Source organism: Rana temporaria, chromosome 5, assembly GCF_905171775.1.
Source record: "Rana temporaria chromosome 5, aRanTem1.1, whole genome shotgun sequence".
NCBI classification, from domain to species: Eukaryota; Metazoa; Chordata; class Amphibia; order Anura; family Ranidae; genus Rana; species Rana temporaria.
The window spans coordinates 313,164,712-313,183,694 of NC_053493.1; the positions used below are offsets into that span (position 1 = coordinate 313,164,712).

General features: G+C 42.0%; 1 protein-coding gene across 25 annotated transcripts in view; it reads left to right on the forward strand.

Moving 5' to 3' along the window:
• DTNA (dystrobrevin alpha) overlaps nt 1-18,983 on the forward strand; it is a 303,735-nt gene that overhangs the window by 209,450 nt on the left and 75,302 nt on the right. For all 25 annotated transcript variants that reach the window (XM_040354139.1, XM_040354136.1, XM_040354148.1 and 22 more), the window contains 6 exons: nt 2,497-2,710; nt 5,292-5,377; nt 7,381-7,535; nt 11,787-11,892; nt 14,856-15,022; nt 17,009-17,133. In XM_040354139.1, coding sequence (XP_040210073.1) covers nt 2,497-2,710; nt 5,292-5,377; nt 7,381-7,535; nt 11,787-11,892; nt 14,856-15,022; nt 17,009-17,133 — 853 coding nt within the window. The remainder of the gene's footprint in view (nt 1-2,496; nt 2,711-5,291; nt 5,378-7,380; nt 7,536-11,786; nt 11,893-14,855; nt 15,023-17,008; nt 17,134-18,983) is intronic.

The following is an 18,983-nucleotide window of genomic DNA, read 5'->3' on the forward strand; positions in this document are numbered from 1 at the left end:
GAGGCTGAACTGGTGGGCAGTGATGAGGCTGAACTGGTGGGCAGTGATGAGGCTGAACTGGTGGGCAGTGATGAGGCTGAACTGGTGGGCAGTGATGAGGCTGAACTGGTGGGCAGTGATGAGGCTGAACTGGTGGGCAGTGATGAGGCTGCACTGATGGGCACTGATGAGGCTGCACTGATAAATTAGAACACCTGTCAGTTTTTATTGCGGTTTGTGCCCTGGTTAGGGAGATTCATCCTCTCTTTTTGTCCTGTTTACCATTATTGTTGAAAGTGAAAGAAAAATAAAAATCACACATTTTGGGCTGTCTCCAGAAAAGTTGAAATCTTCCAATGGGGACACTAGTTCTGGTGACCTAGGGGCCCTCTATGGATTCCCTTAATTTTCAGGGATTTCCCCTCTCTTCCTGTTTTGGCTATGGGACAGGAAGTAAAGGGAAATCTCCCCTATCTGACACAGATGGCTAAAAATAAACTGACAGGAGGTATGATCTTCCCTTACTCTAGCCATACAGGGGAAAAAAAGAAAAAAGTTTTATATAGTTCTATAGTTTTGCTTTAATAAGAGTGAAATTAACCCAACTGAGAAAAAAAAAAAAAGACTGTTTTATAGAATTGCTAATACAGTCAACTGTTGTGATTTGAGCCATATACTTCCAAAGGATAATTTCAGAGATGGTGAATTTCATTCACAGGCATCAAAATAATTTCATATTAAAGATGTGTTGTGCTGTGTATAGCTGTCAAGAACAAACCTACACATAAAGGTCTTCCACTTGTGTTGTATGGCTATCTGAGAATCTTCTCTCCAGTGTTTGGATCAATAGTCAGATAGCCTTGTCCTACTGCCTCTTAAAAGAAAGGGAAAAAAAGCAACATTGGACCACAAGGTCTCCCAGACCAGTGATGAATTATTCCCAATATAATAAAATATGAAAAGTTTTTTTGTTGGATAAAGTTAAATAATATCTCTTTTTGACATCGCACAACTCTATAGACCTTAAAATTGGAACCCAAATGTCATGATGTTTATTATGCTGATGTGTCCGCACAATGTACTATGTTAGATGTTGGGATTTGCATTTCAAATGTCTCAATGCCTGTATCTTCAATTTCTTGTCTGCCCCCAACATTTTCATTGAAAAAAAAATTTAGTGTTTATACATTTAATATAAAAGGAACGATCTGGGCTTGTATACTGTAGCTAGACGGCTATCTGTCTAAAATAAAAATAAAGGCCCACTATGGAGAAAAAAATATATATATGATTTTCTCATAACTGTATGTGGTTATTGCCTGTAATGAGGGTATTCAGTATATGAATTCTTTATTTTTTTTCACATTGTATTATTTATACTTTGTCCACATTTACACGTGTACCAAGCTATCCAGCAAAGGTGACCATTACAGGAGTTCAAACATGCACAATCGCAGGAGTTTAGTCATCCCAGCACCAAGGCACACAATGCTAAGAATGTACCTTTAAAGTGTAACTAAACCCACAACAGTAAAATCGGGCTGTGTATGCAGTAAATCCTGTACATTGTGTAAAAAGACTTCCACAGTCCCCAATCCATTTCCTGATGGAGCCTTGGGGGCACTCTGCACATGCTCAGTTTGGTGTGTATTGCTAGAGAGTTTACATGTGATTGGCACAGGGCCAATCAGCTCTGTCCAGACAGAGGGTCATGAGTCATGCATCCTGATAGGACAGTCGGAACAGAATGAAAGCTCCTCCTACAAGCTTTAACAGTTAGACTGCTATATACTGCTGATGTGAGAAGGTATTTAGCAGTTCATATTTGCTAAAATGCATTTCCATGTTCTGTGTACTGTAAGAGACCAGATATATACTGAATGTAGGGTCTTGGGTTTAGTAACGCTTTACAGTACATTTGTACAGTACAATATAGAACATTCTATAGAAGGCTGTGAATAGGCAGGTAAGTTTGTGGTCTCTTCTGCAATAAAGATCCTGTTCACAATTTTTGTGCTTTACACTTTAATGGTAGATAGACTGAATCACATATGTATTTATTATTTTGCCCATAGTTCCACTTTCACATCAGTGTCGACACAAAGAACATTTCCATTTTTCAGCAACTAGACAGAGCTGTTCATAAAACTTTAAGTGCTCTCATTGAGGTTAGAATGTGTCATTTGGTCCTTATTCTGTTCTGGTCTCATAAGTGCAAATCTCTTACTGACTTGGCACAATTGCAGGAGTCTGGTAACTGCTTTTACTAGAATGGGAAGTTTCCCCGTAATGAGACATTTTATGCTCTAAATTCTATAGAGCAAGCTGTGCGAGCTTCTGGAGTAGAAATTACATGCAGTAATATATTACTGTCGTGGTAATTGCTGGCATTGTAAGATTGTTTGCCCTTTTCTTAGCGTAATAACAATGGCAAGAAATAATGTCAGCCAATCAAAAGCCTATAGTGTTGAATGTAAGGACTATTGCTTGTCTGACTTTGTTTCTGTTTCCACACAGTGCACCTAGTAGATATATGGAATGTTATAGAAGCCCTTCGGGAAAACTCATTGAACAACCTTGACCCCAACGTTGAGCTGAATGTGGCGCGGTTGGAAGCTGTGTTATCCACGATATTTTACCAACTCAATAAGAGAATGCCGACCACTCACCAGATCAGCGTGGAACAGTCCATCAGCCTGTTGTTAAATTTTCTGTTGGCTGCCTATGATCCGTAAGTATGTCTTTCAAGTGTTTGTATTGCACCTGTGGGGTTTTTATAAATACACATTTGCCTGTAAAACATGCTTGCTTATAGAAGTTACATGTTATTATGGTGGCATCTACTGCCTCCATACCATTATGTTTTACTGTGAATTCTGTACAGTTTGTTGTGAGCAGTTTGTTATAAATTTCCTCACCATGGATCGAAGGTGAATAATTCAGCCTTCACCCAATCAACTGAAAAATGCTAAACCCGGCGATTTGTACCATCAAGTCGCCTTAGTGCCCTGTCTTAGGCAATCCCAACTTCCCCTCAGGACTTGGTGGAGGCCCATTCCAAAACTTGCTTGATGCTGGCTTCTTCCAAGTGTCACATTTCCTCACATCAGATAGCTCAGTTTTGACCCTGATGCAACCAGATGGACGATTCGCCTTACATTTTTGGAAGGCACTTAAACTTTACCACTTTCTCCATTCGCTGCATTGTACAGGCGTTCGCCAACACCGTTGAAGTCTCATTGCATGAAAAGCGTTGCGCTCCCTGCACCCTCTCCACGATGTACTCCCTATTGTTATCCCCATCCAAAGACTTTAGGTTGCCTTACCTCACTAAATGGGAACAGACTTGGGACAGACATTCACCCCTGATCAAGATAGAAAAATCATCCAGATTGCCCTTAAATCTTCCGTGTGCACACGCATTTAGGAATGCAACTATAAGTTGCTCACCAGATGGTATAATACCCCATCAGTCTTAAGCCGCTTCTTCCCAGAGGCCTAGGATCATTGCTGGAGATGCCAGGGAGAACGGGGGACACTCTTACACATATTTTGTGCATACCCAGGCTTGGAGACCTTCTGGAGGGAAGTACGCAGACTTACACAACAGTTTACAGACTATCGGGTTCCAGAGGACCCTGCCTTCTTTCTGCTTCATTGCTCTGACATTCCTATTACAACATATAAAAAGTTTGTACTGCGCTATCTACCTAATGCAACCAAAAATTGCACTGCTTTGAGATGGAAAAAACCTGACCCCCCCCCCCCCCCTCTAGTCAAATGTGGCTCAGAAAGGTCAAGTACATCAAAACCCCTTAATCAAATTAAATACTGTACTGCGTCCAGGCCAGCACGATTGTTTGTTTTAAATTACCCCCCCCCCCCTCCTTGCCTAGTCTTTCCTTCCTTCCCCCCCCTTTTTTCCTCCTTCCCAATGACATGATATAATCCAGATATCCAACCTTGTTTCCATTCTGTGGTCTTACATTGGTTAGTATAGCAATATTATTCACTTTCTGTACACTGTGATCTGAGGTATTAAGTTATTCCTGCACTCATTCTGTTGGACTGCACTTTCGCAGTTCAGATGTTGATACAATCTGTTGGTTACCTTTTGTATTCTAAATTTCGAATTTGGAAATGCATAAAAATAACTACTCTAGGGTTCCATGATGCCAGTCACATGACCCAATACCTAGGCACTTGATCAGATTCTCTCTGTTGATTTGGTTATGTAATTCAACTTATTTAATATATGTTTAATATTAAACATATATTGATAATATAATATTTCTGTAATTTAATAATTTGTGCAACTTATTTCGAGATGTAAATGACACCTGTAGGATCCTAGGGCAGTGTTTCCTTTTAGTTGTTTCCCAAAATACTATTGAACCTCAGAGGTGGGATTATCACCAGGGACTATCCCCATGATTATTTTTTAAAGCCTGCATTGGTCATTCTAAAGCATTTTTCAAAAAGTGATAATGTAGAATTGTGGAATGTAGTATTAATGATCCTTTGGTCCTCCCCATAAAGAAACATTGTATACAAGTACAATAGGCTTCCAAATTGATAACTAAAAAAAAAAAAGTCCTACTCAAAATTTTTATATAGAACAGTTATGGTGCATTTTATATTTAATGTTATCCAACATAGTTACCAAGGCTCAGGATCAGCATATCAAAAGAAGTGATTTAAAACATCAGCATGTGTAGTTAGTTCATTTAGCAGAAATAATTAGAAAAGTATGCTTTATTAAAGGGTCACTAAAGGAAATTTTTTTTTTTGCTGAAATGACTGTTTACAAAGCATAGAGACATAATAGTTAACTGATTCCTTTTAAAAATGATTAAAAATAGATAAAAAAACAATCATATAATGTGCCTGCAGTGTAGTTTCGTTTTTGCTGTTGTTTCCTGGTTCTCTGATGTACAGAGAGCCACTAGAGGGCAGTCAGCCAATAGAGAGCAGTGATACTTTGTCTAAAACTCCTCAGCACCAATCCAGTTTAGTTTTACTCACACCTCCTTGATTAGTGACCACCGTGAGAAATCTCCCAGTACTGTGGTCATCAGGAAACAGGCAACCAGGAAGTGTCCAGAACAGAGAGGATTTACAGCAACATGAATGCAAAAACGAACAATGAGGACATGAAACCAGGACTGCAGCAAGGTAAAGGAAGCTATTTAGCTAAAAAAAAAAATTCCTTTAGTGACCCTTTAACAATACAGAACTGTCTTTTTGTTATTTTCCATGAATACAATTGTTTATCAGCATAACTGAATGTTCCATTGATTTGTAATCCATAGAGAAGGACATGGTAAAATAACAGTCTTCGCTGTCAAAATGGCTTTGTCCACACTGTGTGGAGGGAAAATAATGGACAAGCTTAGATGTGAGTATAACCTTGGGTATTCATTTTTTAGAGTACTATTTGTACAGTAGTATGCAATTCCATTTAGTGGCAAACAGCCACATAGAAGGTAGTAAATGACTAGTTATTACTATTTACTGGGTTCACTGCAGCTTGGAACACTTTGTACGCAATATTGATGTCATTATACATTAGGAAAATAGAAAAGTGACGGCATAAAAAAGGGCAAGTAGTCCATCAAGTCTGCCCATTGTTTTTTTTCTTTAACTTTATTGTCTGTGTATAGATCCGGTTTAAACTTGGTAAGCTCTGATGCCTTCCCTAATCACCACTGACAAACTACATATGTGGATCTTCACTATTTGACTTTCTCAGCACTGCACAGCCTCTTCTTTAGAATCCTCCCCATCTGGTCCTCCCAGGAATGCATGCTGTTTACTAAATTTACACCAATGAAAAGTGCATTTTCCTGCATACACTATACAGCACCTGACTGCTCTGCAAATCCTCTGGCTTCACTGACACAGAGTAAGCACTGGAAGAGTAAAGCCTTCAACTTCATGTTTGTTTTGACTAGTGACTCACAAAGTACTGAAACCATTTGATCATCATGACCACCAGGGAACTAGCATTTTCAGGACAGGAGCAGCAGCCATTCTATATCTCGGAGTGTAATTGTGTTTTGCAAATCATTAATTGATTTTCAATTAGAAAGACCAGAACTGCTTGTGTTCTAGTCAGCAGCCTTTGTACAACCTAAGCTGGATGTAGATGAATTGAAAAGGACATGGTTCAGCAAGGACTGGCTGAATTTCAATCTATCCATGACCGTTCCCACTCGAGAAGTCGATATAATAATGAGTCTCTCTCAAAGGGGAATGTTGGAAAATTTCCGTTCTATGCTGTAGCACTGATTAGTGTATTCTGACAGCAGTTGAGTTCCTACTGTCAGAATACAATAGCATAGCAGTGAGGATTCCTCTGTCCACCACATTAAGCTGGATGGGGGGACCTGTTTTCTTTTTTTTTTTCTTTTTTGACCCGCTGGCTGATCAAAAATAACAAATAATCCATCTATGGCCAGCTTTACTAATTCAAAAAAGTTTAAATTCCTGCATGAAGTGGAGAAGATTTACGTCCCTTCCCTGAGTCATTGCACTGCCAGTAATGATCGGATGCTGGTTTTCCAGCATGCCAATTCGAAAGAAGCCGGTGAGACCAGTTTCTGTTGGACAGGGAGCTGTACGCAGGGACAAAGTCAGCCGGTTCCTGACGAATCGACCATTTTCGGCCTGTGTGTGCCTGGCATAAGCAATATTAGTGCGTCTATCCCCCCTGCTGTGCTTTAATGTTCTGACTGGGCCATTGGCTGCAAGTGCTGATCGGCTTCTGGTCGGATGCTGGTTTTCCAGCAAGACTGTTCAAAAGAAGCCGGTCGTGAGACTGGCTTCTGTCGAACACGCATGTGGATCGTGCGTACCCAGCTTTAGTGTACTGGTGCCAAAACTGCCCTTTTCAGCTGATATGCCTTGTGTAGCTATGATGTCTGATACTGTTGGCTAGCCAGTTGACAGGGGTAAATTAATCTAGGCCCCTAGGGGGGCTGAAAGAAGAAATATGGCCCTGGGTAGAGAGCAGGAGCTACATAAGCCAATGCTTCCTCTGTAGCTCCGGTTCCAGGTGGAGTGATTCCAAGTGCAGCTCACATGGGACCTTTCTAGCAGCCTAGAGATGGAGAGCAATGACAGAACCTGAAAAGGCAAAAGAGGGTAATTGTATGAAACATCACATACACTGGGAATATTCGTTTTTGCAATGGTAATATTAGCACTTCTGTTTATTGTTTATCACTAAGTTGATGGTCCGTGACATGCAAGAATGATTCTCACTTTGCTTCTATCTAATTAATTTTATTGTTGTCATTTTCTGGTGCAATAGTACCTCCTACCGATTCATTCTAATAACTAATCTTACATTATGCCTAGCATACAAATTCATTTATGTTCTGTTTCATCCTCTTCCAGATATATTCTCCTTGATCTCAGAATCAAGTGGGGTAATGGTTTATGGAAAATATGACCTGTTTCTTAGGGAGGTGCTCAAACTGCCAACTGCTGTGTTTGAAGGTCCTTCATTTGGCTATACGGAGCAATCTGCAAAATCTTGTTTCTCACAGCAGGTACAATAAAGTTAAATAACATTGCTATTGTTTAAAATTAAAGCAGTTAGATGAACAATATGAATGGGGAGTTTGCAGATCTGTAAGTGGAAGATCACTATTGAGTTTTGGTGCACAGGCCTTTTTTTATTTTTTATTACTTACTTACTTTTTTATACTACTATATATATATATATAATATACTTTTTTACGGTAACTAGTGTCCTCTATTAGTAGAGTTTACTAAAGTCTTACAACATGAGACTGCAGAATGAGCCCTTTTATACAGGTCACTGAACTTTATTGTAACTTATGTATATTTATTATGTTTCACATTTATTATTTGAAAAAAAAAAAAAACATAATTCCAATCATAGTGGGAAAACCTGTTTACTGGCACAGGCAGACTGACAGATAAAAATGACTAAACACACACACTGATTAATGGAAACAAAACCCAAAAATTACAGTAGTCCGTACCTAAAATAGAATAACCATGCCCTAGTGAAAGTTGGTGACCAGCAAGGACATATTTCTAGGTAAAAACCACCCACTACAGTTAAGAATATGTACTCTTGCTCAAAGGGGTTTTTAAACCACTAAAAAAAAAAAAAATCCATTGAGCCCACAGTGTGCTGCAAACGTAAATATCTCTTAATTGGTGCATGTTTAGGAGATACTTGCTGTACCTACAGGAAAGCCTTATTGGCTTACGTGTAGGTATAAATATAAAAAAGGATTTAATACCACTTTAAAGAGGTATTAAAGGAGTTGTAAACTTTACCCTCTGCTCCTGACATGTTCTTTGTCAGTATATGTTTATACAGCACATCTGTTTGGTACCTAATGCTGCCCCATCCCTCTCCAAGTCTACAGTATGTTTACAACAGGGGTGCTCATTTTGTGGCTCTCGAACCAAGAAAGTGCATGCCTTGGGTCGGCAACCCGTTGATTGCTATTTGGGGTTGCTGACCTGCCATCCCAGAGCATCAGAGTGCATCAAGCTGGCAGCGGAGGAAGCAGTTCCCAAGACAGAAAGTGATGCAAAGTCCAAAATGTTACAGTTGTCACCAGAACTGGAGTTTAAAGTTAAATATACCAATTGAGACACACTTATGGTGGCAAGTGTCTAAAAGGAAAGTTCTTCTCACTTTGTGGAGATACCTTCTCACTTTCTGTTTTGTCTCCAGATCAGAGATCAAAGTGAAATCTCCCAATTTGACATATTTTATTCATAGCAATACAACATACAATGCATTAACAACACATTACATATCAAGGCGGCGCTACCTAAATATATATATATTCTAATAAATAAACACTATATCTGAAAAAGTGAAGAGGAAGGTCATTAGCAGGTAAGAAACAGTAGAGACAGAGTCCGTGTTCAAAGAAAAGCAAAAGAGATCTCAACGGCTTGAAATGCTCATCCTCTTCCACCAGAACCACCACTCGTGAAGATAATTTGGGGTCTAAATACACCCCTGTTGTAATTGCTCTTACCAAAAGGTACTGTATATACAGCGTTGAATGACCCCAAAAATGCCTCTCCACTTCTCCAGATTCAAAAGGGTACATAAACGCATCCAGCGACTGGTGCTCAAATAGAGGTAAAAAAAGCCACAATAGTGTGATACCGTATAAACTTTTTATTTAAAACCTCTCCCCTTTAAAATTGCACTTACAATATATAAAAAATTCAAAGGCAATACATCACATCACGTTGGTCAGCGGGAGCATATCAGGGCGATGTTTCCATTCCTCCGTTTTCCAGCCAAACCACCAAACAAACACACTTCTGTGTATCGCGATCTGCGTAATGACGTCACCTAACAGCTACTACAACCAACCCAGACACGTTTTGTCGGTCATCGACATCATCTGTGGGCGTCTGCAATGACCTTCACTTTTTCAGATATAGTGTTTATTTATTAGAAAGAAAAAAAAAATATATGTATGTAGCACTACCCCGAAAGAAGCCGCTGTTTGATTTGGGACCGGCCTACCAAATTAACCTGGCAGTGTCTATGGGTGTAACTGTGAGAATAGCAGCAGTGAGTGGAGGTCCAGACATTCAATAAAGAGTTTTCAATGCTTTATTGCCCAGGCCAAACACGGCCAACATCAACACACATTGGGAAGGTCAAGGTTGATGAAGGAAGAAAAAGAACCATGCAGTATCAGGCCTGGATATAGAACGAAGCAATCAACACTGCTCTGTATAGAACCAACTTTGCTACACGTCGCCACTCTGCTTGGAGTGGGTAAAGTGCACCCGGACAGACCCCTATGATAGGCCTGGCAGCCGGAGCGCCACTTCTGGATAATACTGGGAGGAACCGGTCTCTCTCTCAGACCCAACTCTGGGGCCCCTGCCACGGCCAATTTCAATAGAAGACTTGGGTGAATAAGGAAAAGAGAATCCTCCCAGTAGACTTTTCTATAAAGAGTCCCCGGATGATAGCAAGCATACCTGTCAGTGGTCCGGACACCCGATCCCAGACTGGGATTCTGTCAGCAGGCCTTGGAACCCAGTGAAACGCTGAGGTCCCTTCTCTCAGGACGAGGTTCGATGCAGAGGTCAGGTGGGCCACGCCGGCGGGGTCCAAGGATGCGCGTACCCTGAAGGTGGGTATCACACCTGGAACGGGGACCCCGCGAAGACTCCCGAACACATGACCCCTGTCCCAGATATATTCTCCCCCAGCATGCCTCGCGATTGGCTGCTGGGGAAGAATTGCTCCGCCAGAACCCCTCTGGCGCCAACTGCCGGCCAGAGGTGGCATTGCACCCCCTGTCCGCAGACTGACCCAGTGGACTTTCTGGAACGACAGAAATCCCCAAATTTAAGTAAACACTGAATGGGAGCAAGGTAACTCTCCCACTCCCCACTAACTTTAGGCGTAGTGCCCATGCTGAAAGCAAGGGTGCGCTACATATATATGTTTTTAGGTAGCGCCGCCTTGATATGTAATGTGGTGTTAATGCATTGTATGTTGTATTGCTATAAATTTGCCTATCAGTAGATGGGATAAGGTGGCAGCTTTTTACCATCACTGATTATAGTCCCTCTGTGTATTTTCATTTAGTTTCTCTCCTCTCTTCCACAAGCGCTTTGATTTTAGGAAGGGCTAGTCGTTTTGTTTGCATATTTTATTCATAGCCAACGCTAATCAAAATTAAAATAAAAAGTTTTTGTTTTAGAAATGCTATAAGGCGTTTACAACATAACTTTAAAGAACGCAAATGTTTATTTAGAGTGAGAATATGCTTAAAACATTTAAATGGTAGGCTTACATATATAATAAGAGCCTTTTGCTATCTTAGTATGCATTGCTACAGGGGACGTTTTCAGTGAAACACCTTGCTTAATCATTTATATGCTTCATTAAATAGTTAAAAGGACTCTAGGCTGAAATTTAATAATCTATGCCATGCTATTTGCCATAACAATCATTGTCTTCAGTCATGTGACTGTTGTCATTGACTCTCATTGTTAAAAATAACAGTTGTATACAGGCAATTGTAATGGCTTAGTGAGTAGAGCCTTTCATGGTTAAACAAAGCAAGCTAAATTGTAGGTCGATTAGCATTTTTGTCCTTGAGGGCCATTTGTTGTGCCTGTAGGTGTACAGATGTGCTTGCTTGTGAAAGGAGAGATAATTATGTAATTTGTCACTACATGCGATGCAGGCGTAAACTATCAGCCAGGTAATAAATATCTCCATTCTTACATGGAAGTAAATAATAATTGTTACATTTTAATTACAGGTTGGCATTCGAACTCTACCTTCCCTCATTTAGAAGTATGACATTGTGTAGAGATTTGATGTATACTTGCCTCCTCTGTGCAATTGGTTTTGGGTGCCCCTCAGCCAGCAGCTTGCTACAGGGGTCACCCAAGCTGAGTCAGAGCTCCGTGCATCCATTCAGAAACGGAGCCCCGACCTGGCCCTGCCCCTCTCTCCCCTGATTGGCTGACAGCCCCGCGAGCCAATAGCACCGCTGCTCTGTCTCAGCCTATTAGGAGGAGTGTACTGGATGGCTGAGGGGATCGTGGACATCTCTGGAGAGAGAAGGAGCTCAAGTAGGTAATTAGGGGGTGCTGGGGAGTCTGCTACACACAAGTTTTTTTTTTTATCTTAATGCATAGAATGATACAACAGTGAGGATAGGCAAGTATAGGACTCTGGGGGGAGCAGTTAAAGTATAATTGTACTAAACGGCTTATAAATCTTATAAGGAAATTTTTATTTTTTTCTCTCTTAACAGAAAAAGGTTACCTTAAATTCTTTCTTGGATACACTTATGTCTGACCCACCACCTCAGTGTCTTGTCTGGTTACCTCTCCTGCACCGACTGGCGAATGTAGAAAATGGTAAGTAACTCCCTAATTAGGAGCAAATGTTTTAATTTTTTTCCAATTTTGTAACTACTTAATATGTTGCGTTGGGGTTGTGGCCTGTTTGGAGTCCATGCTAAGGTTGTCACTTCTGATCTCAGGCAAGGTACGGATGTGCGCTCATAGGGAGATTTTTTTCTTCGCTTTTCTTATAGTAGTATGTTGTCACACAAATGACACTGATTTTCTGGGGAATGTTTTCTAAAAAAAAATTCTAACATTACATCCAGAATACTAACAACATTTACAGTATGCAGGTCTTTAATTTTTTTTTATCGCTGTACATACCGTTATATTGTGATTTTCTCCCCGGCTTCCGGGTTCTGATTCCTGCGGGACTGGGCGTTCCTATCCCTGGGTTAAATGATTGACGTCTGGTGAAACAGTTCCCATGTCACACAAGGCGCGTCACCAGATTTCCGTAAATAGCCTGCGCCCGCCGCGTAGAGCTGACTGCGCAGGCGCTGTATAAAGCAAACTCGCAGCTCGGCTATTTACGGAAATCTGGTGACGCTCCTTGTGCGACATGGGAACTGTATCACCAGACGTCAATCATCTAACCCAGGGATAGGAACGCCCAGTCCCGCGGGAATCAGAACCCGGAAGCCGGGGAGAAAATCTCAATATAACGGTATGTACGGCGATAAAAAAAAAAAAAGACCCGCATACTGTAAATGTCGTTAGTATGCTGGATGTAATGTTAGAAAATTGTTTTTAGGGTGAACCCCCGCTTTAAGGTAAAAAATAAATATTTTTGTTTTTTTGGAATTTAATAAGGGCAAATTATTTAGTCACATCACCCCCTGCCACCAAACCCCCTGCCTTCACCCACCTCTGCGGTGCCACAACCCCCCTGCCTCCAATCTCCCCCAGGCCCCCTGCCTCCAATCACCCCCTGCCTCCATCGTCCCCTGCCGCCATCCCCCTCTGCGGTGCCACCAACAACCCCTGTGGTGCCACCAACACCTCCTGCCTCCAATCACCCCCTGCCACCAAACTCCCCCAGGCTCCCTGCCTCCACCCCCCTCTGCGGTGCCACCAACAACCTCTGTCTCCATCCCCCACCCTCTGTGGTGCCACCATCCCCCTCTGCGGTGCCACCAACACCCCCTGCCTCCAATCTCCCCCTGCCTCCATTGCCCCCCGCCTCCATCACCCTCTGCGGTGCCACTGCAGCCACCATAACCCCCTGCCTCCAATCACCCCCTGCCTCCAATGTCCATGCACAGTTCCAAGCCGAACCAATCTCGGCTATTTTTATTGGCACATTTCCGCAACCACGGACATTTACGAACGGGGGGAAAAAAGTGCCCGTTTTTACGAACTGTCCGTAAAAATACGGACAGTTGGCAACACTGATGGGATACTGCATCGTACGCCTCATTATAATTTAAAAAAATTATTTTTTTAGAAAAACTGCAAAGGTTTCTGTAAATTGGATGCTTTTTCGGATATCTCAGAATTTAAAATAGAAGTATGTATGTTTTTTTTTTTCTTATTTATACTTGCCTAGGCGGATGCAGCAATGGTCGATGCTGCATATGTCCCCTGGTGCCTCTACACTGAGAACCCAGCGATAGAACACCGCTGATCGCTTGGTTCTGACGGCTTCCCAGGCAGAGAGCTGCTGACTGTCAATCACAGCTCTCTGCTCCGCTCCCTCCTTGCTCACTGGAGCGCTGGGCTGTGGAGGGGTGGGGGCGGCCAGGTCAGGCTCTCAGCGGCCCACTGAAAGGCTGAGATGGGTGTCAGTCAAGGAACCTGGCACATCCAGGCTTTATTGTCGTGATGACACGGTGCCTGGAGTGCAGACATAGAATTGCACTCCTGTGAGCCATAGGAGAAGTACAACCAAACGAGCTTTGTCTATACTTCCCCTTTTAAAACCTAAGCTTAGCTTAAACCAAAAACACAAAAATCTGCACAATGGATATAACATTTGATGTGTACCCTGTGCTTATTCTTATTTTTAGGAGAAATCTTCCTTTGTCCTACACCCCTCACCCACCACCGCCATATTCTTCTGGTGCGGCAGGGGTGAATACAACTAAAAGGCTGTCAGGAGCTCTCATCAATCCACCATTCATAGATGCCATACTACAGCTTCTATGAATGGCACAGAATCTATAAATGGAGGGGGGTGCAGCTATCAGTCTTCTGCCCTTCCCCCATTCATAGATCCTGTGTCATTCATGTATTTTATTTGAGCTGAACGTGGGCTTTATTTTTATTTTCCCGTTGGTCCCTCGTCCTCTGCGTGCCATAGCTAGATGGGTCCGATCCAGTTAAAAAAAAAAAAGCTTGTTGGCTTTGCTTTGAGTAGGCTACACTGTCGGTCTGCTTGTTTCAATGAGGGGATGCATATAGACCTAACTAATGGGCCTGCACCTAATATTCACATTATCTGATTTCTTTCTGCAATGCAATAGGCACATAACTTGAATTCTTTGCACGATTTCTACCACTGTTAAACATCCTGATGTAAAATTGGAGAAGAGTTCTTCAATCAGCTGACAATGGTGATACCAGAAATTTAGACTATGGGGGTTATTTACTAAAGGCAAATTCACTTTGCACTACAAGTGCAAAGTGCACTTGAGATTGCAGTGAAAGTGCACTTGGAAGTGCAGTCGCTGTAGATCCGAGGGGGACATGCAAGGAAAATAAAAAAACAGCATTTTAGCTTGCACATGATTGGATGATAAAATAAGCAGAGCTTCCCCTCATTTCAGATCTTCTTCTCAGATTTACAGCGACTTTCAGTGCAATTTCAAGTGCACTTTGCACTTGTAGTTTGCACTTGTAGTGCAAAGTGGATTTGCATTTTGTAAATATCCCCCACAACGTGTTATGATCATTTACTTGACTGATATGCATGTACAAATAGGACAAACATGTCTAATTAATAACATATCTGTACAATTTATTTTCTCTCTCAGTCTTCCACCCAGTTGAGTGTTCCTATTGCCACAATGAGAGCATGATGGGTTTCCGCTATCGCTGCCAGCAGTGTCACAATTACCAGCTCTGTCAGGATTGCTTTTGGAGGGGACATGCCAGTGGTTCCCATAGCAACCAGCACCAAATGAAAGAGTACACATCATGGGTAAGAGGGGGCTCACAGGGTTCTGAGCTACGCCACAGAAGAGAGACGCAGGAGGGGATTAACCCAGAAAGATAGGGAAACCAGCACGCTATATATTTGGTGAGGGAAGATTATCACTCCGATAATTGATAATTTATCAACCAACTGGTGTTTGTGTACAGATAAATGGATTAAGAGTGAGTATTTCACATCGCTGTGTTGTTTGCCTAAGCATGTGGTACTTGAAGAGCTAGGGCTTAAATTCAGAAGAAAGGAAACTAGATATTTTTGCCATTATGTTGGTACGTTGTTGTTTTATTTGAGTTTGAGTTGAAGCTTAGCATTGTAACATTACTGTCCAGGTTTTAAAAATCTTTAGTGCCACCAAACATCTGAAGTCGAAAAGTTATAAAGCAACACCATAGAAGAAAAAAGAGAATTGGCAGTTTGGTGGTACTGATCACTAAATCTGGCAGATAACATAGAAAGGGGTGCATTTTTTTATATACATCGCTTTCAAATAATGTTTTTTTTTTTCTTTTTGTTGGAAGTAGTTTTTTTGAGAACTTTGTTTCTCATTTGCTATTATTAACAATAATTTTATATATATATATATATATATATATATATATATATATATATATATATATATATATATATATATATATATATATATATATTATATATATAATATATTTTATATCGTTTTTTTTTTTCATCTTATGGGGAGCAATTAACTACAAATGTGTAAACCAGCATTCACGTTTGTCATCACATATTTGACAAGCTAATTTAAAAACTAAATTTATTACACTGGTAGCAGAGGTCTCCAGCAAAATTTGTGGTGACCATTTATTTTTAAACCAGAAAAAAACGATACTGAGATTGTACTGTGAAGACTGTTATTGCAATCTTGTTAATAAAGATGATCTCTGACAGAGTGCTCTGTTGGACTTCCTTTAATCCTTCCTCCCCCCCTCTTTTTTTTTTTTTTCCTCTACTTCACGAACACCATTATGCCCCATACACACGATCCGAAAATCGTACGGAAAATGCCGCTTTCGAAACGATCGTACGATAATCGGATCATTAGTACAGCGCTTCCGAGAGCCGATCAGGACAGTTCATCCGATTTTATTTATCGGACATGCACGAAAATCTTTTTCGTACGATGCCAGATCGTCCGATTTTCGTATCATCAGTACAGCTGTCGTTCGAAAATGCAATACAAATGCATTACAACACATGACATCACTTCCGATTTTTTTATTCTGCCGTACGAGAATTTTCGTGACTTTAGTAAACTCATCAGATTCAACATGAGATTAGCATACAAAATAAAACGGACGATCATTCGTCCGATAATCGGATCGTGTGTACGGGGCATAATGGTGGTGGTTGTGTTGTGTGTGTTTTTTTCTGCCCCCAGGCACCCGCTGGCTGCGGGTTGCTCATGGCACAGAGGGTTGGCCTTGCATCTGACTCAAAGGACTGTTAAGAGTTAGGGATACCTAACGGGTTTGGGCTACAGTTATTAGCTGCCTGTAACTGCCCTACATTTGATGTATGACATACTTTCCAGGGTCCCTGTTTAGTTTGGTTACTGTTTATCATTTTGCAAATGGTTGCGACTTCTTGTGCCACTTCGGGGTTTTGACTCCACAGACATGCTTGCTATCACACATTAAGACTAAATTGTGTATGATCCTTCATGGAATTGTATCGGTTTGGCTCTTGACCTGTATTTCATGTTTCTGTGGACAACTTTCTTTTTTGCTTTTATTTTTCAATAAATAAACATTTATTAGGGGAAAAAAATATATTAAAGATGAACATTAGATAAAACAAAAAACTCCCAAAAGCGAAGGCCTTGATTGCACACGTGTTCAAAATGCGGGTGGAAGCTATGCACCGCAATCGAACAGTGTTTGCCAGTGCCAATGGGCACGAAAGTGTCCCCAGGACATGGCCATGGTTCCTCACATGTCTCTATTTTATTGTTTGCAGAAATCTCCAGCAAAGAAGCTTACTAATGCACTTAGCAAGTCTTTAAGCTGTGCTTCTAGTCGCGAGCCTCTGCACCCAATGTTTCCTGATCAACCGGAGAAGACTCTAAACCTGGCTCACATTGTGTGAGTATCAAGCCTTTCAGCTCTGCAGATGTGTTCCTTCCATTAAAAGTTTTAGGTGAACTCCTGCTTATTCTAAGCTTTTTTAAAAGTCAGGAACTAGGGTTTATATTCAGGGACAGCAGTTGTGTTGGTTGCTATGTATTGTATGTGCTGTGCATTGTGTGTAGCCTTCACGGCTTGCCTGAAAACAAGCCTTTTGTATTATATCTGTTATGTTGCTGAGCTACATGTTCACAGCAAGGTTGCGATTGAATAAAATCTGTTTGTTTTTTAGTGGCATTACACATTTCTATCTTTTTTCTTTTGTGATAGAGGGGGCAACAGCACACACAAATTGCACCATTTTATTTTAGAGTACTGTACATAAAAACCATATGAACTCCACTGGAGGATTCAATAAATTTAATTTAATCAAGGTAAGCCAGGAAAGTCAGGAAATGTTGATTTACCAATAGATATGTTTAAAGATGAACTCCAGCCAACTAACTCTAGCAGTGGTATGGCTGTATTAGGGAATCATGGCAGTTCTAAAGCAGCCACCACCATCTTACCTGTATTGAAGGAAGTGAACTGAGTGTCAAAAATGTGATACTGCAATGCAGAACTGCAGTTTGGAATTGTTGGCTGCCATTCTCCTGGCAGGTGTATGTTGTACCTACACAGGAATTAAGCAACGTTTTTTTGCAATTTCAGTTAAACTAAATAAGCACGTGTTGTACATCACAGAACGATAAGTACGGTATATACTTTAGCAATTTGTTTTTATTTCACAGCAGTAGAACAGGATCCTGCTGAGTGATGTATACCATTACATATGGTGTATAACAACTATAATAGAAATCAGAACTAAAACGCCACAATAATGTGAACTGGATGTACAAAGTGGTTATTGGTGCAGCAGCATTTCTTTTGATCAGTTATTACAGGTATTTTAATAGCACAGACAATTTACACGGCACTTTACGTACTGTACATACATATCAGTCTTTACCCCCAAGGAGCTTACAATCTAAGGTCCTCATCTCAAAGCATATATACACACATACACATACTTGGGCCAATTTTGATTGGAGACAGCCAACAGCATGTCTTTGGCGTATGCATGTAAGCACAGTGGGAACATGCAAACTCCATGCAAATAGTGACCTGACTGGGATTTGATCCGGGGACCATAGTAAGCCACTGTTCTTCCCATTAGAAGTGTCATGGGGGATTCCCACCATCCCTGCACTGACTTCCTGTGGCTGTACTCCTGCTGTGCCCATTATGAGGGGTTCCCACCATCCCTGTGCTGTGCTGCATCATCCCCGGCACCCCGCATCGGCCCCGGCAATGGCCCCTGGCACCCCGCATTGGCCCCTGGCACCCCGCATTGGCCCCTGGCACCCCGCATTGGCCCCTGGCACCCCGCATTGGCCCCTGGCACCCCGCATTGGCCCCTGGCACCCCGCATTGGCCCCTGGCACCCCGCATCGGCCCCTGGCACCCCGCATCGGCCCCTGGCACCCCGCATCGGCCCCTGGCACCCCGCATCGGCCCCTGGCACCCCGCATCGGCCCCTGTACCCCGCATCGGCCCCTGTACCCAGCATCGGCCCATGTACCCCGCATCGGCCTCGGCACCCCGCATCGGCCCAGGCACATCGCAGCACACCGCATCGGTCCCTCGCCAAAACGCATAGCCCCAGCACATGGATGCGTTTTACGGGGCACAGTGAGGCAGCGTTGGGCACAGTTAGGGGCACAGTGAGGCAGCGTTTGTCACAGTGAGGGCACAGTTACGGGCACAGTGAGGCAGTGACGGCACAGTTACGGGCACAGTGACGGCACAGTTACGGGCACAGTGAGGCA